General features: G+C 43.0%; 3 protein-coding genes across 6 annotated transcripts in view; 1 reads left to right on the top strand and 2 right to left on the bottom strand.

The window, feature by feature from the left end:
• Positions 1–357, bottom strand: part of CLTCL1 (clathrin heavy chain like 1) — a 35,401-nt gene extending 35,044 nt beyond the window's left edge. For 2 of the 3 annotated variants that reach the window (XM_082066616.1, XM_082066618.1), the window contains exon 1: positions 70–357. In XM_082066616.1, coding sequence (XP_081922742.1) covers positions 70–111 — 42 coding nt within the window. In that variant the 5' untranslated portion in view covers positions 112–357. The remainder of the gene's footprint in view (positions 1–69) is intronic. The other variant, XM_082066617.1, reaches the window with a different exon arrangement.
• An 11,111-nt stretch (positions 358–11,468) lies between these two features.
• On the bottom strand, positions 11,469–21,403 carry SNAP29 (synaptosome associated protein 29). The gene is made up of 5 exons (XM_082065895.1): positions 20,945–21,403; positions 19,230–19,426; positions 18,450–18,535; positions 17,279–17,383; positions 11,469–15,593 (listed from the first exon to the last, which is right to left on the bottom strand). The coding sequence occupies exons 1-5, from the start codon at positions 21,161–21,163 to the stop codon at positions 15,436–15,438; spliced, it is 765 nt and encodes a 254-aa protein (XP_081922021.1). The 5' UTR covers positions 21,164–21,403; the 3' UTR covers positions 11,469–15,435.
• A 108-nt stretch (positions 21,404–21,511) lies between these two features.
• PI4KA (phosphatidylinositol 4-kinase alpha) overlaps positions 21,512–25,181 on the top strand; it is a 55,567-nt gene continuing 51,897 nt past the window's right edge. For both annotated transcript variants that reach the window (XM_082065854.1, XM_082065853.1), the window contains exons 1-3: positions 21,512–21,789; positions 23,520–23,636; positions 24,853–24,946. In XM_082065854.1, the coding sequence (XP_081921980.1) occupies positions 21,586–21,789; positions 23,520–23,636; positions 24,853–24,946 (415 nt within the window). In that variant the 5' untranslated portion in view covers positions 21,512–21,585. The remainder of the gene's footprint in view (positions 21,790–23,519; positions 23,637–24,852; positions 24,947–25,181) is intronic.

Raw genomic sequence — 25,181 nt, 5'->3', positions numbered from 1 at the left:
TCTGCGGGACAGGGCGAGGCAGAGCAGGGGGAGCCCCGTCCCTGCGCGCCCCCTCAACCCCCCGCTCACCTGAAAATGCTCCTGGAAGCGAATGGGCAGTATCTGGGCCATGGCTGGGGGCGAGCTCCCCGGGGCAGGGGCGCTGGGCGGGGGCCGGCGGTGGCAGCAGGGCAGGCGCCGCTGCACCCCACACGGCGGCGGGGAGGGGGTGGCGGCGCAGGCGCAGTGCCCTCGCAGGAGAGCGCCCCGGCGGGCTCGCCTCCCTTTTTCTGCCTCAGCTCGGGGCCGCTCACTCCGGCGGCGGGATCACTCCGCACCTCACCAGCCTGCCAGGGTCTCCTCAAATAGTCCCTCCCCGCGGCGCTTCTTCCCCCCGCCCCGTCGCCCCTGCCCGTCGCTCGCCCTCACTCAACGCCGCCTCCCTCTGCCCGCCGCCCTCCAATCCCGCTGGGTGTCAGGGCTGCGGAGGGGGCTCCGCGGGGAAGAGGGGCTCCCCCCGCCCCGGTTGCGGTCAGTGGAGAGGGGCGGGAGGGGGTTGTCAGAGCCCGGGTATCCTTCCGCTGCTGCCACACGCACTCACGTGACCCGACCCCCTCCCCGGCTCCCCCCGGCGGCGGGTGGGCGCTGCGGTCCTGGGGGCGCGGTCCCGCCGCCCGCCTCGCACGGGCCCCCGGAGCGGGGGTGGAGGTGCCGGGGGTGATGCTCCCCTCAGAGGAGAAGGGCGGGGTCTCCCAGGCGCTGCCCCGCCGTGCCCCTCAGGGCGCAGGTGGTGGGAGCGGCCGGGCTGGCACCTGCCGCCGCGGCTGGTTCGGCACGGAGCGGCTCTGGGTGGACACCGGCTCATCCCGGCCGCAGAGGCCTTTGACAGCCATGGCCCCCCTTGGGGCACCAGGGCAGCTGGGCAGCGCCTGGGAGCCCCGTGGGCTCGGCTGGTGCTCTGGCCAGACTCGGTGCCCACGGCCCTGAGCCACCCACAGCCCCACAGCGCCCTGCCCCAGGGAGCTGTGAGCTTTATGGCTGGTTATCAGTTGTGTTTCAGAAGCCACCCTGCTGTTCTGCCCTGTTGGATTTCTAAATGGAAATAGGGTTCCTTCCCTGGAGTGTTGACATGGTAAATTGGGAAGTTGTTGAATAACCAAGTGGAGGGTCCAACATGTGAGAGGTTTGTCAACACCGTTTTTTTTCTTTACTCCCGCTCCCAGTCACTCCATTAGTATCAAATGGGGGAGGTGAAGGTAACATTGCTGCTATTATGTTTCTCCTAAATTACAGTAATCCTTCGAGATGGAAACTGATTGCTGCAGTGTTGCTACTCCAGCGGTTCTAGGGGGAGCATCGTGTTGTTCGCGTTTTCCCAGACCCCAGCTGTGGGAAACACAAGATTAAAGGAGAATCTCTGCTTTAATTTTTTATAAATGAGTTTCTCATGCTGTGGGTTGCAAAGAAAAGCTGAACAAGGGACCCCTGAAGACTCAAAACCAGAAGGCAGATTAAAACAATTCAAAATATATTACACTTTAAAACCTCATTATTTTTACTTAACCTCATTCGTTTTTAATACATGGAGCTGAGAATTACCAGAACTGGATTAGGTTTCCAAAGGAATCGAAGGCACGGCTCTGCTGAGACACCTGGGCTCCTCCTGGCACCCACAGTCACAGGCTGCACCCCTTTGGCATATGGGGATATCTGAAGGTCTCCAGCAGGACTGAGGGAACCGTTCTCACCAAAGCAAGTGAGAATGGAGCTGAGGTGGAGAGAACTTTACGTGGTCTCAGAAGCGGTTTGAGTGGCATCTGCTCTGTAGGTTTGTTAGTAGCAGTTTATTTATGGATGACTGAAGGTAATATAAACCAGGAAAGATCTTGACATTGCTCCTATCAACTTCTGTGGAAGACAGCAAACTGATGGAGATGGAGTAGAGGCCACAACACAAATTTTGTTGCTATCTGCTTTCTAGAAGAACTTCAGCATCCCAGCATTTTTACAGCATGTGTGAAAAAAGCATTGGCCTCAGGAGCAAGAGCTTCCATCCCCAAATCTGGCCAGCTGGGAACACACAGCGGGACCTGAACACCCAGGATCGTGTTGAGTTTCTAACTGGACCACTGCACACATCAGCAGGTCACAGTTTTTTTGGGTCAGCATTACAGAAGGCTACATGGACTTCAGATACATGGTATAGACATGCATGAAATACATCTTCTGCACACATTGATTCCTTCCAAACACAAACATGTCTTTCTAAAAGCCTAGAAAACAGGGAAATTTTCCAGGAATCTTAGAATCATAGAATGTACTGAGTTGGAAGGGATCCACAAAGATCAAGTCCAGCTCCTGTCCCTGCATAGAATAACTCCACAGCTGTAAACTCCACAACTCTATCAGTCCCTAAATGAGGGCAAGTCAACAGTGCTGCAGAGACAAGACCATCAGTGGGACATGAGGACATCATCTGCTACCAGCCCATTTTGGTGTAATTAATTTGTTCAGTGTTGGCCTCTGTCAACTGGCCTCCTTCACAATCATTTCATGGATGCTCATTATTTGTATCCAGACCTCCAACTGCTAGCTTCTGCTTTCTAATTTACAGTAACTAGCTCTGTTTACAAAAAAACCAAGCCACAGACTTTCATCACTTCACAAATGAAATAGGACCTCTTAAGCATTGTATGTAGTTACAGGATATATAATTTTATATCATTGATATTTTAAAGAAAATTGTGACAAAGGAAAGAAACAGCAGGTTTGTTTCAGACGTGTTTTTATTAGCAAGAAATACAAATGCACAAGAATCACTGTGTATGTGTGTAATTACTCTTAGTAGTCTGGCACTAAACTGCTGACGTGTACTAGAGAGACCACTGGCTGAGGAAATCAAGGCTCTTTTAAAGTATAATTAAAATTAAAGGTCTGTTATATTTCTTCAATCCAGTTTTAATAATAAAATGCTTCATGCCCACTCCCAGCTGGCCAAAAACTAATTACAACAACCCATAATTTCTGTAGTAAAAAAAGCATCTCATTTTACGTAAAAGTGCTTTGCCACACTTTTGTCTGCCGATGTCTTTCTCATTTGTACCTTCTTTACACTGTTCCGTGTTTGAACATCTGCTCTTTTGAACACCTGGCTTTGCCGATCACAAGGGTTAGATCCTTCACGGGCGTGATTGGCTCTGAAGAGCTTGCTGATAGTATGTGAAATTTTGACACAAATCAAAAAAAGAAGGGAAAAGTAATTTGCCATCTTTTCACCACATTGCAACTACCTGAAATAAACCTGAGCTCTGTGCAGTCAGCTCTGTGTAAGGAAGTTTTCACTGAATATTTTAACCTTATTTTCTATATTTAGTTTGGGATTTCTCAACAGAAAGGCACTACTGGCCTTATTTAAGGTATTTCTCCTACAGTCTATTGAAAGGAAATGTAAAGGCTCTCAAATCTGAATGTTTGCTGTGCTGTCACCCCTCTGATCAGCCAACTGCTGCTCTCTTGCTCTGTCAAAGGCAGAGCCGCAGCACTTAGTGGCTGAGAAGGGTGTAATCCCCGGCAATCCTTTAACGGTGCAAATGGAAAAGCTCTTGGTAAATGTTTCTCTATTTTTTCAGAGGTTGCTCTCCTCCAGCTGTCTGGTTTTCTGGCTCCTCCTATGGATGGTCGCCTGATGCTCTTTCTCAGTATTTGAGAACAGCCCTGAGAAGAGCTGTATTTTTGCCTCAGAGGGACTGTTCTTTACATGGAAAAATGTGACATGTGTTGTACATCTTCCTAGTCCTCTTCCCACAGAATCAGCCAAGGAAGCCTCACTGGAAAAGCAACATGCATTTTGCCTAAGTGTTTCTCTCAGTCGTGCTCCACAACATCAGTTCTAATCACCGTTTAACTACAAAACTGTTCAACTTGCAAATGTTTGGCCACTTCACTGTTTTGATTAAAAAATAAATAAATTAAGAGGCACTAGCACATACTCTGTACAAGAGAGTGTCCACCTGCTGACAGCGGGAGACCTGCCCAAGTAAAGCACCAAGTGATGGAGCCTGCAGGCTGGACTTGCACATCCTTGTGGCCGATCGCTGCAAACTGCCGAAGAGCTGGTGCGTGTGGTACAGCACCGAACACAGAATGTCTGATCTGCATCTGTTCCAGGTGGCGGCGGCTGAGCGTCCGTGTTTTCTGCACCAGATCAATGCGAACCTGAGGGACGCCGTGTCGGCAGCACAGCACCAAGATGTTGTGGTGCAGCAGCGTCACAACAACTCCAAAAGTTCCCATTTGGTCTCATTCAGAGAAACTTGTCATTTCGTGCCTCTCAAGGCCCTCACTGACTGCCTCGTTTGCTTCAGGATCCAGTTTGAAATTGAACTCGTTGTTTTTCAAACCACACCCTCGCTCCTTGGACTCCTTTCCAGCTTGTCTCCTGGAGACGGCGGAGCCCTCCCCTTTCCTCCTCTGTCTCTTCTCTTTCCTTCCAACAGGCTCCTCACTGCTGAGTCAAGAACTGTCTCCTCTCATCATCTCCCATCCAGAACTGACTCCTTGTACATGTCCTGCAGCCATTCTCCATTTTAGTGCAAAATTCCATCCAAATAATGTTCTTTTCTCCTGAAATTCAATTCTCCTTTTCCCATCTGTTCTTCTTATTATTGAACACATAACTCTGGGTCATACAAAGCACTCTGAGGCTCTGGAAGGGTTTCTTCTGTGGTTTCTGTAAGTCATTGCGCAAGCTGCTGACAGCAGACTGGTAAAAAATGTAAATGCAATGTTTTTGAAGAGATGATTTGAAATGCAACTATTCTGTTGCAGAGTTGTTTAATGTGTAACTGTTTAATATTTAAATTCCCTCTAGTTCTTTCTCTGGCAGGAGAAGGTGGTTGTACACACTTACCATTTAAAGAAAATCCCCTGATATGGTGAATTTAACTCCTGACATGTTCTTGATAAAAGGTCACTTTATGAATTTAGTTTGGTATGTGGAGTCCCATCCTGTATTCCCCGTGCACGGAAAGCTCTGCTGGAGATGACAGATTCTGATGGCATTTAATGTGAAGATGAACACAAGTGTCTAGAGGCAGCAGTAGAGCAGGCTGGAGGTCCTCAGATTCCCCACTGAGCTAATGCCATGATGATACATAATTTACTTGTAACTTGCAAACAACATGCCTGTCTTTCCTCCCAGAGGCGCTTCCATTAAAGAAACCATTTCTTTCTTTGTGTGGTGCGCTGACATTCACGCTCTCTGTGCATTCGTATGCTTGTTTGCTTCTTCTCTGGACACTTGTATTCTCCAGGGTTTGCAGCACAGATGCCGAGTTATTTGCCCGGCAATATATATTAGTTGAAATCGCAACTCCTCCAGCTCAGCCTTGTGAAAACAGAGCTCTGCTGGTCGGTGACGCAAAGCAGGATAAAGGACATGGGAGTCAACGTCTGTCTTCAAAATCATGACAGATGGGTCAGGGCTGCTTGCTACGTCAACCTTTTTAGGAGCTGAATTCCTCCAGAGTGTTTTCTTTGGCAACTCATCCATCAAGTGAATAGAGGGTGAACATGTTATTTGAAAATATAAGTAATGAAAAGAAATGAGATATCTAATATAAATGAAGTGTGCATCTATTGCTATTTTCACTAGTTCTGGAATGACAGAAACCAAGCTAGACTTGTAAATAGACCACGTAAAATCTTAGAATCTTAGCCTGAGTGGTCTGAGTGGTTAAATACCATTTAGGAGAATAACTACTGAGTGTGCATGAAAAGGACACAGAGGAAAAGGCTGGAAGGACCTGAAGGGGTCTTCTGGTTATTACCTCTGTCCTACAGCAAGGCTGAATGTTTTCTAATCCCAAATTGATAGAGTGATTTAGGGTGATTCGGGAAATGCCGAATATATTGACTGTTAGGGCCTTTCAGCTATTTCCTTTGAATCAGACCTGTGACAAGGAAACCTCAGTGTTCATTTTCTTTACATTATTTTATTATCCAGGAAACAGAATATAGCCAAGAAAAGCAGAAACCCCATTACATTTTAGAGTATAGTAGTAAACCATGCAGATGATAAACAGACTTTTAATTTTCTATAAGACCTTTACAATAAATTTCCCCTTCTCTTAATCCTGGAAAGAAGCACTCCCTAAATTAATAAGCTATGAATTCCCCCATGCCCAGAAGGAAACAAGTGTTTTATGACTGTGTTTTCCCTGCGTTTGCCAGTTTCCTTTTCCCCACCATAGAAAGTTTTGAGGCCATTGGCCAAATTCAGCCATATGTGATGGGGAGGTCTCCATTAACTGCAAAGATAGGTTCTGAAATCCCCTCCTGAAAACACCATTATTTCCTGAACTATGTTATCCCTTTCAAAACCAGGTTTTTATTAGACAATGTAATGCTATTTTACGTAACACAAAGACCCTGTTTTTCTTCTATCAGCTTGTAGGATTTCAGGAAGCTGAAGATAAAAGTCATCCTAATTTTCCTACTCACTCTTGGCTCCCTCTGTCTTGAATTGTTTGTGGAACAGGTTTTAATGGAAGTTCCCTGCATTTCATGGTTCTTAACAACATACATAACCTGAATATAACAGACTGGCTTTTCTGGAACTTCAGTCTTAACTAAAATTTTCAAGACAAACACAACACAAAGGTGTTTCCTGGAGAGGTTCAACCACCATACCTGTGTGCTACTTTTAGATTTTTGAGAAAATAACAAGCAAGATGGTTGAGGTAGAATAAAATGTAACTGAGGACAGACGTACATGCTCAAAGCCCTTATAATGAAATGTCTGAATTACCTTTAAAATCTTCCTACCACTACTAACAGAAGCAACATTTTGCTGCCTGTCACTAGAACAAATTTTGATGGCACCAGATTAAGACAACTGTGCCCTTTTTGCCAGTGCTTTCAGTGGAACTGTTACTACTGGGATGAGGGATGTTAAATAAACAGAGAAAACCTCTTGCAGAGAAGCAGCCTTAACAAGCACCAGAGGGAATGTGCCATCCTACCTTTCTAGAGATAGCTGTCTTTTTAGAAAGCTATTCCTGAACTTAAAGAGCACTCGGTACTTCCCGCTTTTCTAAAGACCCGAGGGGTGCCCTGCAACATGAAAAAGTGACATCAATTTTTGGCAAACCGTGTTGTTTCAGGTATGCGGAGTATCTTCAGCAAACACAAAAATGGAAGGGGAAGCACGCAAAGTGCTAGTTAAACCATTCATTTAGCATTTTGTGGCCACACTTCTTTGCAGATTTTTGGGCCTCATAATGGAAAAATGTGACCTAATAAAGTACTAATTTTGAAAAGAATGCGTGGAGGTGCAGTTACGCAGTAGTTTTCGGTTGCCTGCCTCTTTCTGCACCACACAACACTGCATCCAGGAAGAAACGGAATGATTTCCAGTCCCAGTGTCAGAGTTTTCCCTCTTCCATCCTAACTCTCCACAAGCCATTTGCTCTGACTCAACCAGAGTCTACTGTGAACATGTTTAAAATACTGGATCAAGTAAGGCTCTGTAGCCAGGGCACATCAGCAGTGACTCATCTTTGTGTGTTTCTATCCATTTCATGAAGACTGAAACGTAACTGTTCAGAATAATAAGCAGCTCTTTTGTTTCTCTGGTTATACTGGAAGAAGAGAACTGAAGAACTGAGAGAAACAAGTTTAGCGTTAAGAAACATTCACTTCCATGAGCCCTCCCAAAGATCCTTAAATATCTGCATGTTTCTCTTCTAGCTCAGAACGCAACTGAGACAGCACATGATGTGTTGCCTGATGCAAGAATATGCAAGTTAACGCATATTGCCAAGTTTGTGTCTGCAAACAGGAGCTTGATTCGCTATGTCTGGGCTGTGACTGATCATACTCATTCACAAAGCAAGCAAACAAATGGCTGTATAAGTGTCTGGTAAAATACAGGAAACTCTCCGAAGCTTTTTTATTAATTATTCCAAAACAAGGATGGTAAAATATAGGCCACAGGATTAAAACACAGCCTGAATCCATCCTCATTTGTAATACAAAGTTAAACATTTTGGAATGGGCTGTCCCTTCCCAGTCCACCCACTCTTGTAAAAAAATGCAGTTGGATTTGCTGGTGATCCCAAGATTCTGGTGAGCTACCAGCGGGCTCCCTCTGCTTAGTCAGGCTCCCTGATTTGTTTTATTGGTGTGTTACCTCCTCAGCTGTTGGGTTACGAAGCAACAAAGCAGCTTTTATTATACTGCTTATCTCAGATATCACTTCCTCTCTATTCATCTCCATTCATAGTTACATACGACATGCGGTATTATTTTCAGCTATATTTGGCCTGCATGTAATCCAACTTCCCAGCTTCTCTCTTTAACATGTAAATACAACAGCAGGGAGAAGCAGCATCTTGTGCCCTTGTGCCAGAAGGATATGCTGAACATCAACATGGACATGTTCCTGAAGACCAAATTGTTTTCTGGAAGTCTACTCACAGATTTCATAATCCATCTGTTTTCTGTAGAATGCAGCTATTTAAAGGAATGAAGTTCACTTCAGAGACATTGTACAGTAGCTGCTGTTTATGTTGATATTTCTGAGGAGGCTCCATATTGTCTATTTTCCATTATATCTCGACACTGCCTTTAATTGCCTTTTTCCACCAGATTTACATATTATCGCTCCCGGCTGTTCACACACAGACTTTACTTCTCTTGGCAATCTTCCAGTCACTCCATAGTACAGACAGAACTACTAAAACAGCAGAGCAGTTGATGAGAGTCAAAATAAAACCACATTGTTATACTGCATGGCCTACAAATGACTGAACAATTAAACAACAGAGCACCTGAGGCTATCAACAGAACTTTTCTCCCTTAAGTCCATTTTAAGTACTTTTGGGCAGGTATGTAACAAGGTTGTAGAGGCTTAACAAATCTCTTTACAAATGTTATCCGATTCCATTGTTTACCACTAGTCTGAGGAAGGGTAAGTTGGAATTAATGGTTCTCCCAAATACCAAATGAAAATTGTTCTTACAGGGCTTGGCTTCATAACCCTGACACTTGAGAGACCCACGGAAGCAGAGACATTCCCTGGAGATTCATGCAGGTTGTAACATGGCCAGACTGACTCAGTGAGACACCGACATGTGCCTCTCACTGCAGATATAAGGGACCTTAATGGTTTTATGTGACACTCATCATAAATACGGACCTATTTCTTAAGTAAGTACATTCTCGAATTAAGGCTCTGGGTTCTTGCCTTCTAACGCACCCAACCCCACTGTTCTGTCATTACAACTGACTGCTGCAGTCCAATGATACGTGGAAACCAGTACCATGCTGTTGTTCCCCATGGTGAAGAGCAGCTTGGGTTGTGCTGTTCATCTGCAAACCCAGCATAGCACAGGTTAGCTTGAGCGGGGAGTAAGGCTGGAATATTGCACTTCAAACACCGATCAGTAAAGCAGGCAATTGAAGAGAGTGTTTATTTAGCTTATGGAGATTGTGGAAAAGGAAACAGCTCCAGAAATTCAAAGCTAAAAATGCTAGAGCAGTGAGGTACTTTGGATTCCTAAGAATGAGCTTCCTTCCACCGTGGTCTGACCACACCATCTTTCTCACTCACTGAGCTGGACAAGCAGCTAAAATGCAGCTCAAAGAGCCATTCAGAAGGGTCAAGAGTGAGGATTCAGGCAATAAAACAAACATCTGCATATGGAAAAAATCCTTCATTTTTCCTCCCACATGTTTTGGAATCATAGTGCCAGGAAATTATTAAATCACACAAATTTCAGTAATAAACGCATTGCTTGGATGGCACATGAAATTGCTGAGGGATATGGCTAAGGAAAATAAAAACTTTTCATGTTCGCCAATAACCAATGAAAGCATATGAAGAAAAGCTCTTCCATTCAGTATTTCTTCCCCATAGGATGGAGAATGGACGAATATAATGGGTGAAAGAGAAAGGAAGCAATTGGTAAAGGCACAGGGAATGTTCAGTGAGACAAAATTAGGTTATAGCTTGATTGAATGTAGGGAGAGACTAAAAGCCAGAAGGAGTCAAGAGGCTTGACTTTACCTATTTTACAAAATACATAATGTCAGTAAGGAATGGTCTTGAATAAAACCAAAGGAAAATAATTAAGGTACATAATTTTTCCTCACAGCTCTAACATGCCTGCTCTTAACTAATCAATTTTTATAGGCAGCACCTCCCCCTCTCTAGGGCTGACAGGCACCCAGCTCATCGACACACACATTCCCACCGGATCGCTTTCTTTCTGCACTCAAGGGTTAAATCCAGCACGGCCCTGGTGGAACAGCGCACACTGCTGCTGTCCCAGCTGACCTTGGACAGCTGAGACACACCGGAGCTGGGCAAAGGTTTCTTCTTCCAAGCAAGAGAAATTCAAGTGGCTTTTCAGAGTGCTGACCTGCAGGCAGAGCTCACCATTGGCAAATGACTGCTATCCATTAATGGATTTACAGTTTACATGGAGGAAAAAGGATCATCTAGAATGAAAACGCCAAGGAGGGCCATTGTTTTCCCAAAAATATCCACTGCTAGAGCTGAGAGAGCACATCTTCTAGAAGGTTCTGCCTCACCAACAGCAAAGTCACAGCTCATCTAGACTTTTTATAGCTGAGGCAGGGCTCCAAAGTCACTGTATTTAGAAAACCCTGCCTGGCAGTCAGGGATCTTCCTGATTTGGCAGTTTATTTATTGTGGGGCACCTCCCTGCTTTCTTTCAAGTGAGCCTTTCCAAGCCCCCAGTTCTGGCCCAAATGCAGTTCTTCGTATTTTCCCACTTCAGGAATATGTAATGGATTTATTCAGAAGCAAAGATTCCAACTAACCACCTAGCAAAATGAAACAACAATGGTAGAGCTCCCTCCTAAAACCAAACCTCTCTGTGGAGGCAGGGAAGAGAGCAAAAGGCAGGCAGAAGCGTGAGGGTCCTTCCCTCCAACAGCACCTGTTCTGCCTGGTTTTACATGCTTGCTTGAGCATCTTTTACCTCCACTTTGCCCTCTGGTTTCCCAGCAAGGCAGGGACCGCGCTGTAAGCAAGGGAGTCCTTGAGGAAACAAGAGGCTTGAAATTCCCAACCAGCCATAAAGAGATTTGTGTGAAGTTCTCCGTCCTGTTCGCCTGTCTTGTTAATGCATACATCCAGTTTATGATATTCCTGATAACCAAGCACTACAGCAAGGTTACTTTTCAAGCAACATCTTGATTTATTTTATGATCACAAGTTAAAGTTTTGCAACAATAAATGCCTGTTTGCATTCCTTTCAGGATCTAAAGGAATCTACTCAAGAGTCAAGTAGAAATGTAATACCCTCCTTTTATTCCCAGAAAACCCACCAGCTGCAAAACTATTTCCATTCTGGCGCAAACTTAACAGAGCACGTCCAGCATTTTAACAGGTCTTATTGTGGAAAATAAGTGTCAATGATGTTGTAATCAAAGAAATGCGGGAAACAAATGCAAAAATCTCCATTAACAACAAGCGCCTTTATTGACCATTTTACCATTCAACACTCATTTCATTCGATCTCCTGAATTGCTAAACCACAGTCCAGTTTTGCATTTAAATAAAAGAAAAGGATATTTCAATTTGATTTGTATAAAAACTTATATCTGGGTGGCAGAGAATTAAAGTACTATTAAAAAATGCCACGGACACAAAAAGTCACTGCCTGTGATTTTAAAAATTAAGCCACATATATTCCCAAGTAAAAATTAACACATAACCTCCAAATTAAGTTACACTTGTAAAAATGCCTACAAAATTCTGTTTGTTCAGAAGGCAGAGTGGTGGAAAGTCTTTTCTATTTCACCATTTAACAAATGACATCACTTCACAAAAACCACAAGGCAGCAAAACATATCAGATGAATTTCACACATTAAAAACCCCCTGACACCATGCAGTGTCCCAACAATTCCAGTAAGCCGGGGTTCAGCACACCAACAAGTCTTGGAAGTACAGACTAAAATTCAGCTACACATCACTTGTTGCAATATTTCATTCAATGCTCAGGAAGTTTTACAATCTAATACATCTGGGACTCTAGTAGTCAGATATTGCTTATTCCCACTTGTTTTTCATTTGCTGTTTTAGAGTACGTCTTATGTCTGTGTTAGGAAAGCTATGCTGCTTCCCAGTGTTTAACAGCTTTTTGAAATTTATAAGCAAACTTCCTAAGCAGCAAGAAAATGTCCTTTTATAAAGAAGACTTGAAATATATATATTTTTGGGGGCTATCTTCTTCTGACTTTAATATTAAACTTCTACTCACACCAATAAGAATAAAATAAACCAGAGCTATTTTGCTGCAAGGACACCCGTTTCCTATGCCAACAAAAGTATTTAGGCAAAATCATTTAACTTATCAAGTTAGTGCTTGAGTGTAAATTAAATTTCTTCTGAAAGTCCTATGCCCTGTACAAGGTATATTTTTCAACAGTATCCAAGAAGAAATAAAACTTATTTATCTCAGGAAATAGTAAGAACAGCTACTTCAATCCTTCATAACACATGCTAAATGACATTTCCTGAAAAGGCAAAATTCGTGTGTTTTTTTCCATTGCATTTCCCTGTTCTGCACAATAGAAAGTTATTCCAACCAGCAAAAAAAAAAAAACCCACACCACACTATTACACAACAGTGTGGTCTCCTCATGTCAGTTAGACTTAAGCTCTTTATCAGCATAAAGCATCTGTATTAACTTGAGAAAGGGAATTCAGTTTGTACCAAATTCATTTATACCCATGAGATGTGGGAAATGAGCCTTTAAACAAGGCCGTTAAGATAAAACAAAACAAATCCCACCAATAAATAGAGCAGAAAAGCCCAAGCAAAGACATACGTTCCTGAGCCAGTGCGTGGGACTGTTGAAGACACGAGAAGTTTGACACCTCTGCAAAGCTCCCGCATGGCCGAGATCCCGGTTTTCCAGTCTGCCTGGATCACAAAGGTCTCCAAGCAGAAACAGGGATTTGTTTTTCCTCTTTCCTGCCTGTGTTTTTAAAGGCAAAGCTATCCAGGATGCAGTACACATCTGATAAGGCTTATACAACTTCACTTTGCTCTTAAATCAACCATAGTTGTTTGGATTGAAGCTCCACGACACTTATTACACATAACACAACTAAATCCCTAGCTACATTTTTCCTCCACTGACCATAGTCTAGTGGAGAAAGTCTCAGCATAACATCCTAGTTACCAAAGTCTTACTTTGGAAAAAACATAGTTGTGAAGTAGTTGCATACAGGTGAAGGTAGATTTCACATTACAAGTCATGTCATTAACTACTATGCAATTTTTTAGTATTCTCTCACAGAATTTCTAAATCCTTTTCAAGATGAAAATGCTTCTGTTAAACGGCATTGGGATAAGAAAACATATAATTAGTTTCACACTTTTCATTAAAAGCGGAAAGTCAAATAAACTAAAACAGGTATAAGCAAAATTCCAATCTTCCTTCACTGAGGTAATTAACATCTTGAAAACTAATGATTGGTATCATTAACTAAATAAACATATTAATCATCTTAAGACATTAAATCTTATTATTCATAAATATTCTAACAGAATAAAAGAGAATTAATCATGGTATACACCCAAACAGACGATAGATTGATATTAATGAGGTTTTCAAGATTCCAAATGAGCATGAGACAAAGTGCAAATTAAAAGGCAATTAAAGGGACTCAATAGCTCTTGTAGTTTTATGTCCCTGCAAAATGCCTGGGGTTTTTTAGGGACTGAAACCAATGACATCAGTAACATAAGGGAAAACATGTTCACCTTAAATCTAATTCACAGCTCTACCTTGCTAGTAAACCCAGGAATATTTTTATTTCCACAATACTATGCCCAAGAACTGCGGATTTTCTAGCGATTTGTTTTTCTGCAAGTGAACTTTCAGCAGACACAGCAAACCAAGAAAGGTTCAAGTCTTCTTTTATCTCCTTAACAATCAGCTGCACTTTGTAGCACATGAGCTCAAGGTAACAAATCCCTTTAAAAAAGGAACCAGGACAGTAGGAATGTGATGTTTCTGGAGGATACAAGCTTGATAGCCCTAAACATCAAGGTTTTCTTTTAGCTCATAAGATAATGTGGCACCAACTCAGAACAGTAACTATCTCTCATTAGCCACTCATCCTCATTTGCGATAGCGAGCGCTGCAACACTGACACACATCCCTTGGCCTCTCCAAACCCAAATTACTTGTTTTGAAGACAGCAAGTTCTCATTATCATGTCTTGAGGCGGGAGCGGAATTGTAATTATTTTGTTCTACAGTGACACATACAAAAGAATAAAACAAATTGTAAGGCCCAACTTGTATCTGGAAGACTCCGACATTTTTTGAGCTTTTCTTCATCTGCAGGAACTCTTCACACCTGCTAAGCCAACACACAACTATCTGAACCATAGCTGAGTGTTTTAAAACCAGCCGCATTACCTAGGAAAAGGCAGCAGCTGCTGAGTTCATAATGACATGCAAAATAAACGTTAAAGAATGATCTCCTATGATCTGTTTGAGCAGTATCAGACCAACTCTCCATTTCTAAAATGGAAGCTATTTTTCAAATAACCACAATAACTGAATAAGCTGAGAAAGAGCAGAAAATATAAATGCAGATGGTGACAATTTCTACAAAAGAATCTTTAAAAGCATATACATTTAAGTCCTGATTTTGTTACCCAGACTTTTTGGGTCACTGTCAATCAGTGTTTCTTGCAGACCATAAGATACCCTCAGAGATCTTTACTGAAAACATTGTAAAGGTGATAGCATTTAGTGACCCAAACAGCTACCACAGTTCATGGATCCAGCATTTGGTAAAAGTCATCTTAGTAAAGGGAACACGCACAGGATATTATCATTACTGCATGACACCCTTGATATTTCACAACTTCCATAGAACAGTTCATTCCTTAAGCCCCAGAAATGCCAGAGAACAGTCACTTAGAATTATTTTTACAGCTGGAAATCAGCATTTTTTCAGAATTTAAAATAGCTGTAGGTAAACAGAATTAGCAACATTTGTTCTGAACAAAGAAGCACACTCTGTTCCCCCTGCCCCCTCCCCGAAACAGAGGCAAAATGTAGTTACTTTTCTCATCCCAGCTCCCAGGCCAAGGACACTGGAGCTTTGTAGACTGCAAATTCCTCCACGCACATGACACACTTACACAATCGAGCAGGGTATCCAGCACAAAAGCATTTACCAAGTGTTGAGAGATTTCACTCAACGTGCGCTTTTCCCATGTACATTAAGAAGAAACTTAAGGTATTATGCTGCACTTAGGATTATGAAATTTTAATGACAAAATCAATAGCATATCAGAAAAAACAAACCAACTTTGTCCAAGATTGAAGAGATCGATTCAGATAAGACATCCAAGGAAGAACTGACACCGGACAAAAAAAATGCTAAAAATATTTTAAAGTTGTCGGACTTTTTTATCGGTGCTTTTAATATTGATATCTAGTGTCTCTACTTTTTTCGTTAGCCGATCCAGCATATCATCCTGCTCATCTATTTCTGTTTGCAGACCAAGAGCTAGGTTTTTCAGACGACTCAACCCAGAAGACATCTCATCTGTCAACAAAGAGAGGGACCATAAGGAATCAAAGCAGTATAATGCATATTGTTTAAATGGACACTACCAACATTCCCTCTTCTCCAAAACCCTGGGTTAGAAGATGACAGTTACAGTGTTCTTCAGTAGTGGAAGCACCAATATTTTAACACTGCTTCTGCATTACTACCAGAAATAATTGCTTTCTTCTTTTTTCCATTACAAGTTAACTAGAAATGCTTAAAACCAAATTATATCTTTATAAAATCACATACCTTGTAATAACATACTTTTTACTTTTTTTTTTTTAAATGTACGATAGAAAATTTGGTACATCTTACATATTTTCTCAGCTCAATACACACAATATGCTCACTACCTCAATTTGATATCATCAATACACTGAAGATTTAAGCCATTAATTATTCAACACAGATGAAAAAATCCAATTTCCAGATTTTCTAATTTGGCAATAACAAAACTATTTTATTGGATGATCGATTGGTATAAATTCTCTTGAGGCTAGTAGGATTTGCACAGCTTGGGAGTAACAAATGTGCTTCTGCTAACTCTTATGATTGACTCTTTCTCTTTGATGTATTGCTTTCCAATTTCTTTCCAATCTCTTCTTTCTAGGTCAGCTAAACAGTGACACATGTAGGCAAAGAGGCACTTAGTATATCTGCTATAGAACAAAGGAAGAGAAAGGCAGCTGAATAATTTTTAGAAGTCATTAAAAAATGCAGCAAATTCACAAATTAAATATTTAGTGCCTTTTGATTCTATTTTCTACAAAACATTTTTATTTCAAAAGCTGCGCACAGTTGTAAATTCTTTGGGTCCAAACTGATGTACAATTTAATATCTGAGCTTAGCTGTCAGTGAAGTTGAACACATCTTTCAATGTAAGTGGTAGGATTTAGACAAAGAGGGAGTAAGTGTCCACACTGGTATAATCTTGATGTTAATCTGAAGCAGTATTTCCTTAGTAATATTACCAATACCTGTTTAATAAAGCTTTTCAGAAGGGATAGATAAGCCTGTTTGTCCCAGTGATACTCCAGTCAACTTACAAGGTGATTCAAAGAAACAGTTTCATATCCTGAATGCAAGTGTTATGGATACATCGGCACCATTTCCTCATTCAAATGACAGAGATTTACTGGCATATTCACATCTAATAATAATATTTTTCTTACTGTCAATACATGATCTAGAAGGACTTATGCTTCTGGTGTGGGGTTTTTCTCCCTGGTCTCTTTGCTCAGGGGCCATTCAAAATCTATTTCTAAAGCACAACCATGTTGCAGAAGAGCTGAAGCATTGATGCCAATAGCAGATCAGTTTCCACAGCAAATTTATAGTATTCCATGAGTCGTACCCAGTTTGTTTACAGCTGGTTTCAGGTGAAAAGCATTTCTAACTCAGATTTGTCATTAATATTTGCAAGTAGTTGACCCACAGACATGCTGCAGCATTTGACCATACAAATAATGTATGTTTCAACCAAACGTGATTCTGCCATGTAGGTAGTTTTGGAATCCAGAATACAAGGAAATGATTATTTTTTTTTAATGATGACATTTCCCATGTGAACAAAACAAACCCTGTTTGTTGGCAATATATTACGTAGTAATTTTCTATGGCTTAAGAACCAGAAGTTGGAAATTGTATTACATCAAACAGCTTCAATTTTCTCACTCACCTAAGTTGTTATCAATTTTCTGGTGGTAAGCTCGCAGGTGTTGGTTCTTCGGATACGAATCCCTCTGCACTGAAGAAACTAAATCTGCTTTGCCAAAATCATTGTCTGTTAAGAGTATAAAATACAGATTATAATAATTAAAAAGTTAGTAAGAAGAGGCTTTAGAGTTTTTGAAGGGCTATTTAAAATTAGTCTGACCACAGCTGCCATGTAATCACATAACACATTAACGCGAGTATCAAAATCAGTCTGACATCACTACCTATAGGGTACCCCTCAAGATGACTAGTTATTAAGCTACAATTATTCTATTCTGGGCTGCCTTTTGTAGCTTCATTGAGTATTTGAGGAAAAAACCCACACTTAACCAAGAAAGCAGGTAGGTTGGTAACTTCCACCAGCAGTGAGTACTTCCCCAGGTCAAGCCACCAGAGAGTTATTTTGGACAGAATTTTAATCTTATGTGGAGTGGAATGGAAATTAATGTTACCAAAAAGTATTTCTTTACTTACAGAACTACAACTATAAGGACACCTGCTGCTTTCTCATTCTTACTAAACTAAATAATTGAACCTCATTTTAAGAGGGAGCAGTCACATTATACACAAAAATCATCACAGACATTAACACATTGTAAGACTGGGGAACAAGAGCAAACCCTGAACGTTCCCTTATGCAGATCAAGTAATGACTTCAGCATGAAGGGTTAGAGTCCATGTTTGAAACAAGAAGGAAAACATATCTGAAAACTATGACAAGTGATGGTTAAAAAGGAGACCCTCTGCATGTACAAGTTAACCTTTTGGCAAACACAGGACAATGCTGCCTACACACTGTGGGGATCCTTTGCTATAGTCTCCTCTGTGCAAACATAAGCACTGGGTGCTTTTAAAGTCTTTAGTGGATATATTGTCAGCATAAATCCCCCTGCAGGAAGGGTTAAATAAAATCTGTGTGCAAGTAAAATATTTCACATCTTCAGCATGGGTATAATGAATTTTAGGGTAAACAATTCCCAAGAATTCAAAGCCATGAAGGCTGGGACACAAGTCTCCAAGCGTTAGGCAGCAATGCAGTCAGTTGGGCAGGCTGAAGGGTCTCTGCCTTCACCACTCTGCAGGTTCACCCTATGTTGATGACAGACATTCTGTGTAAAATAAAGTTAACAAACCTGAATTATCTAGTTTCCTTAAATTTGGATGACTTTCCTGGTATTTTGACTCTTGTTCTTTACTAGACATCATTGCTTCCTTTAATCTGGTAGTAAAGAGAAGAAAAATAAAACATTCCTATAGACCACAGGCTTCATACTGAATCTGTTACATAAGAACAGGTAACAATTTATGCAAAAAGAGCAAATTTGTTAGACCTTATCCAAAATGTTTCTTTAAAATTAAGTACAAGCATTTGTCTTCAGTGAAAGCAGAACTGGTTGCTTTAGTGCTGAAAATAGCATATGGAAACTTTGATATCAAAACCAAAACTATCTTCCATCTTGGAGGCAACCTAGTGCTGTCCTCTAGTGGAGGATGCAGCAAGAGGGAAGGAAATCAATCCGTGCAGCACTACCAGGCTTTACATAGATTTCTCAGCTGAAGAAAGACAAGTGCTGTAAGACACAGCACTTTTAAAGCAAATCATTTTAATTGCAGCTTTTAAGAGAAGCTAGAGAAACACACATGGAACCATGTCAAGGCTACAAATCATGATTTCCTGACAAGACTGAAGTAAGTATGATAATTCATAATACTTGTACATTAATTTCCCACAAAGTTATTCTTACCACTAAAAACACAAGTATTTTTCTCAAAGTAACACGGGAGCTAGACACCAACTCAGGATTTTCCTTGACAGAATCAAGAGATCTTTTATTTTAAGTTCTGTTTTTCTGGAGACATCTCAAGAGATGCTGTGGGATATCAGTCCCAAGTAAAATGTTTATTGTACTTACCTACTGTTAGCATAATATTCAGGGGTTCCATTCTGCTCTGGCTTGCTCTCTGGAGGTTTGGCTTTGAAGTAGTTTACCAAGCCCCCCCAAACACTCTTAATGCTATTTATGTGCCTTTGACTAGTCTTCAAGTCCTGTTCCATTTTATCTACCATCTGTTCTGTGCGCTTCAGGGCCTCTCCTTGACGTACAAGTTCCTAACAGATACAGACAGAAAAAAAAAAGCTAATAAAGCCAAAATAAACTGAAACATCAAACATTTTTACAGATACTCTAAACAAAAATGACAGTTCCTTCAGCTGTGTAGATTACTTCTAAAGACATACAGCTCTTTCACTCACTCCTCTTCCTCCAGGGCATTTAAGTCAAGAGTTGCTGGTCAACCATAGCATTAACCAGCTGTAAAATCCTCAGCACTACACAATGTCAGGTTCCTGACACCTGCTACAAACAGCACCAAGGAATTTTATGTACTGGCCTTTTGTCAGGTTGACACTTACATCTGTTCCTGATAGAACAAGCAGGGCACCAGATGGGTGATGCACTGAAAATGCAAAGGTTTATGGCAAGGAAATGAGCAAGCAGAACTGTTTCTAGTTGAGAACGACATCTTCATTGGGAAGGGATACTATCTTCACATTAATGGCATGATCCTGATAGTTTAGAAAGAGAACAACCAAAGGAAATAAATGCTAACAGAATTTTCCCATACTGCAGGAATGATGTTTTAGCTGATACTAACAGTGCAGGATTTAGTAATTCTGATATGTACTATCATGTGTTTTGTTTTGTTTTTTTTTTAATTCAGCAGCACAAACATTATTCCAAAGTAATCCAAAGATTAATTCTAGCAGGAAAGCTGTCTGCAGCCAACATTAATGCAAAACAAAGAACTTATGTTCATATTCTCTCTAAACTTCAGGGAACTTCAGTGGAATACACTTTTCTTCCCCTCAGTGAAGCAGCAAACACATACAGTTCAAGATTTACCATGAGCCCTGTGTTAAGCCTAAATTCTTGATCGCTCATTCGTGCTTTTCTAGACAACACAAGTCACAAGGCTGCAAGTTTGCAGAAGTGGCACCAAAAACCCCCTTGAGCAGAAGCACCGACTGCAGCCTGTGGGTGCTCTCAGGTTAACTGAGGCAGTCACATCACTGACATTGAAGGAAACATCCCATTAGCAGGTGACACAAAGGACAGACCTTTATGAGGCATGGTTCTGAGCATAAATATTCTGAAACATGGCCAGAAGAATGAAGGAAATGATTAATCGGGGTGAAGTGAGCACATCACAAGCAACTAACATGGCCTACCAAAAAGACAACTGCCAAAAACCTTCTTAGTTGGATGAAAACAGGTATACAGACCGTTAATAAAACTTAGTGAGAATCGTTAACAGGAGTTGAAAACACAGCCAAGTCCTAGTCTCAGTATTTTATAGATAGGGTTTAACTAGGATTTTTTTCCTCAAAAAAACAAACTGTCACCACTCAGAAAAGCAGCCCACAATAACACAGAGGAATACGTTGTCTTTGAAACATTTAATAGCTCTAAAAAGAGCCGTTTCGGGAGACTTTCGGGGAAACAAAGGAAAACAACTTCCCCCTCAGGAGGTTTAATCCAGACAGCCCTCCCGGGGGCGGCAGGCGCAGGGCAGCCCCGGCACAGGGGGGAAAGGAGAAGGTTCCGCGCCCAGTTCGCCCCCGACCCACCTCGGAAGCGGCCACCCCGATGCGCTCGGACTCGTAGAGCAGCGAGAGGGAGCGGGCGGTGCTGTCGGCGGTGGCGGCGGAGCGGCGGAGCACCTCCTGCTGCAGGGACCGCTGCCGCTCCGCGGCGCTCGCCTCCCCGCCGCCCCTCGCCGGCCAGGCCGTCGTTTCCTCATCCTCCTCCTCGGCGAAAGGGTTGTAGCTCCTCGGGAGGGCCGACATGGTGCCGCCGACAGCGGGCCGCGAAGGGAGCGCTAATAGACGGCGCCCCCGCCCTGGCTCCTCACGGGGACCGAGCCAGGCCTGTCCTGCCCCACCGCCGCCTCAGGCCGCAGTCTCCTCCGTTCCTTCCGCCCACAGGCCGCCGCTGCACGGAGCCACCAGACCGCCCCCTCCGGGGCGGGCCGAGCGCGGCGGGCACGGCTGAGGGACCGGCGGTTGCCGGGAGGAACCACCGCAGCAGAGAGGAGGAGCGTGCTGGGCGCGCCCATGTGCGGCGCAGCGCCTGGGGGCGGGCACCGGGGCGGGGCGCCCACCGGCAGTGAAGTAGCTGCGGGTGCCGCCATGTTTATGGTGTGGTTGGTGTGTTGTGCTCTCGTGAGAGCTGCTGGGGCGGGGCGGGCAGCCCCTGGCTTCCCCGCAACATGGCGGCTGCTGCAGTAGCGGCGGCAGCAGCTGCTGCTGCGACGGCAGCGGCGGCGGCCGCAGCGACCACGGCGGCGGCTCCGGCTCCCGCCGCGGGCGCGGGGCGGGGGAGCAGCGCGGGCGCCTCGCGCGGCTTCTACTTCAACACGGTGCTGTCGCTGGCGCGGTCGCTGGCGGTGCAGAGCCCCGCGCCGCTGGAGAAGGTGCGTGTGTGAGGAGGGGCTGTCACGCGTGGGGAGGTGCCTGTGTGGGGACTGCGGGAGTGTCACGCGTAGGGGCTGCGGCTGTGGGGGGGTCTGGCGTGGGAGCCGCGAGTGTGTGGGCGTCGCGCGAGTGGAGTCTGTGTGGAGGGGGCGGTGCCGTGGCGGGACTGGGGCCCTGGCTCTGGAGAGTCTGTGCTGCGTGGGTGGGGAGGGCGGAGAGTCGCGGCCTTGGGTGGTTTGGTGGCCCGGTGACGGCGGGGACCTGTGACACGTGTGGGAGGCGGGTCCGAGCCCCTCAGCTGGGGCTGCCCCGTGCCCGTGGGCTCCGGCACACTGTGTGTGCGTGGGGGCTGCTGGGCCTGTGGGACACTCGGGTGGCCCCGTGTGATCTGAACAAAACCACAGCTGTGGTAGGAGCCCCCGCCCTCGGAACAGCCCTCGTGTCCTCACCACGGATGTGGGTCCTCGCGGTGACTGCACGTCCCGCGAGTTTGCAGAGGCTTAAATGACATTAACGATTCCTCTCTAGCTGAAGTTATTCCCTCTTGTCATTACAAATGTTGACCCGACATGGGACGTGTGCATCAGAAGTTATTTTGCAGAGCTTATATTTCCTCTGCTGTGTTTTGTGTTGAGCAAGACAATTATTTGTGTTGTGTTACTGGTCTTGTAATTAGGAGGTCTGGCAGCTTAAGGACAAGCTTAAATTCCACTGGGCATCCAGCAAATTCTTTTAATCCTCCAGGGAAATATTGGTTTAGAAATTTCAAGGTGGAGCGTTTATAGAGTTATCTAAATAGGAAGTAACTTGTCATCCAAACATAGGTTATTCAGAGGTGTTTATTATAACAGTCCTTTTTAGGTAATATTTATTAACATCAAGGCAACTCATAAAAAGACAACATGCTTGTTGCATTAACCCTTTTTTAACAGTTCTATAGGAAAACAAAGTACTTGGGAAATTTGATATATTCTTTAGATGTGTGTTTGCTGGGTATGGAGTGAAGTAATAATTAAGCAGTGAGAAGATAATAGTTCTAGTAACTTAATCTGTTGTGCTAAAAGGATTTAAGCAAAAGTCCTACCTAGGTGACAAGTTGATGGTCTAATACTATGTATGAAGAAGGCATTGGTGCAGCTGTAACCAAAGCTGCATTCACCCATTTTTTGTTTACGGTAATAAATATATGTGCATGTGCCTGCTGCATGTTTCTTGCACATCCAGAATGCCCAGTGAGTTAGTGGAAGGACAGCTTTGTTGTACCAGGGATGCAGGAATGAGCTCTGTAAATGTGATGCTCTGAACAGTTTCAGAAATTCTTTTGAGACCTGAAAACAAACAGACAGCTTGATCAAGTGTTGAAGAAAGCTTTTAAATCAACCCATGTTGTGGTAAAAATATTTGACATCTACTTGAGATTTTTCTGTCTTTTTCTGCTTTCTGTTATTCATCACTCTTTCCTAGCCCTTAGATGCTCTCGTTAAGATCGGTGGTTAAAGTGGAGTCATGTGGCCACCTGTTTGTCTTCCAGAAGATGGAAAGACTCTTGTTCACTTCAAACAGAGGAGATCTGAAGGAGTTTTGAAAACCACAGCCTGTCAGCTCCTTCTCTGCTGTGGAAATATTTGCAGTTGTACTAGAGCTGCCCAGGCCGTTGCTTGTCTAGGGCATGGACACGACAGCTGGGAGCTTCTCGTTCCAACTGTTCTTTCCCTCTGCTGTTTTTCAGGTACAAAAACTGCTCTGTATGTGTCCAGTGGATTTCCATGGCATTTTCCAGTTAGATGAACGTCGCAGAGATGCTGTTATTGCTTTAGGAATCTTTCTAATTGAATCTGACCTTCAGGTATTTTTCTTACTTAGGCTAACTCTATTTAACTTGTAAGATTTTTGGATTAATTCAAGTGTGGTTGTTCAGTGAAGGAAAAGTTGGTATTTGCTATCCATAAAAATAAATAAGAAGATCAGAGGTAACAGATGGATGCAGGCAGGAGAGCACAAGGAAACGAGGGCAGCACTGATGAATGTGATCATCAGTAGTCATGGCACTGCCACAGCCAAACTGCTCTCGTGTTTTTTCGTCATCACAGCTTAAGGAGAGAAGGGAAAGCTTTTCAGGAGGATTTGCTCAAACCATATGTGTCACTGGGTGTTCTTCCCCACATGCTTCTGAATGACAGTATGTTCCAACATACTCCTGAACATCAGGTTTGTAATGAGCCTTTTCATGCCTGGCACTAGCCAGGGTAAACACACAGGGCACATAGGCTGTGTTGTGTACGAACGTCCCTTTGTGTCTGTCAGCCTGGCTTTGACAAGCTGGTTTTCTTCTCTTTGAGCTCTGGGTGTGGTGGTGTTTTGTGAAGAGGAAAGGAGGGATATACCACGTCCTAGGTCCAAAGTCATTAGACCTCACTTTAAGTCGTTCAGTGCTGCCAGGGTTTGCGTCAGCCCTGAACTCCTCCTGTTTGGTATCTATTTACTATGATATAGCATGCATGCATATTATTAATATTGTGGTTTTTATAGTATGAAGTTTAAATAAGGCAGCTGTATTCATGTTTCTTAGCAATTTTCAAAGCCAGCAGTTACTATTAATTAATCCAGTTCTATGAGTGGGGAAAGTGCTGTGATTTGCAGATGAGGAAACTGCAGCATTACACAGATATTTGAAGTGACTTGTATAAGGCCGAGCAATGGATCACATGTACTGAATTGGGACTGGCACTGAATTTCTAGTGGCCTTAAAATAATTTTGTGACCTTACTGTAAACTAATAAATTGTTTGGGATGGCTTACTGTTCTGCAACTTTTTTCTCCAACTTTTGTGCAGAGTGAACTGTTGCCTAAAATGGAAGGATTTGGTTTATAGCACTGAATTAGTTTACTTTCATTTGCCTGCGTTGCAATAAATTTTGCAGTACTCTTGAAGCTTGTGGAATAATTACTAGAAGCGAGTTCTGTATGTGGTTAATGTAGTCTTCCTATATATCTAAAATATCTTGAGATGATATGATTCAGCTTTTCTTCTTCATTTTAAATAGAGTTTTTTTCCTCTTTAGCACAAAGATAATGTGGTTCCGTACCTGCTTCGACTTCTGAAGGGTCTTCCCAAGGTCCAATGGATAGAAGAAAGCAATGCACGGAAAGGCAAAGGTGATGTTTGGGTTTTTTGTTCATTCTCATGGGATGCTGGCCCGGAAATAGAACTAACAAAGGTTACTCAGGAGAGGTGATAGGTCCTGCTGCATTCTTAGCTCCTGACTCAACAGCCTTTATTATTGATTTTCTTTAGAAACAAAGAGGAAGTCAAACAGCTCCCACCTTTCTTGCTTGACTGCTTTGTGATAAATTGCACTTCCCAAATAATCCTACACTCAATGTATTTGGT

The sequence above is a fragment of the Streptopelia decaocto genome (assembly GCF_964273445.1).
Source record: "Streptopelia decaocto genome assembly, chromosome: 15".
Classification (NCBI taxonomy): domain Eukaryota; kingdom Metazoa; phylum Chordata; class Aves; order Columbiformes; family Columbidae; genus Streptopelia; species Streptopelia decaocto.
This window is presented reverse-complemented; position numbering and strand designations above follow the sequence as displayed.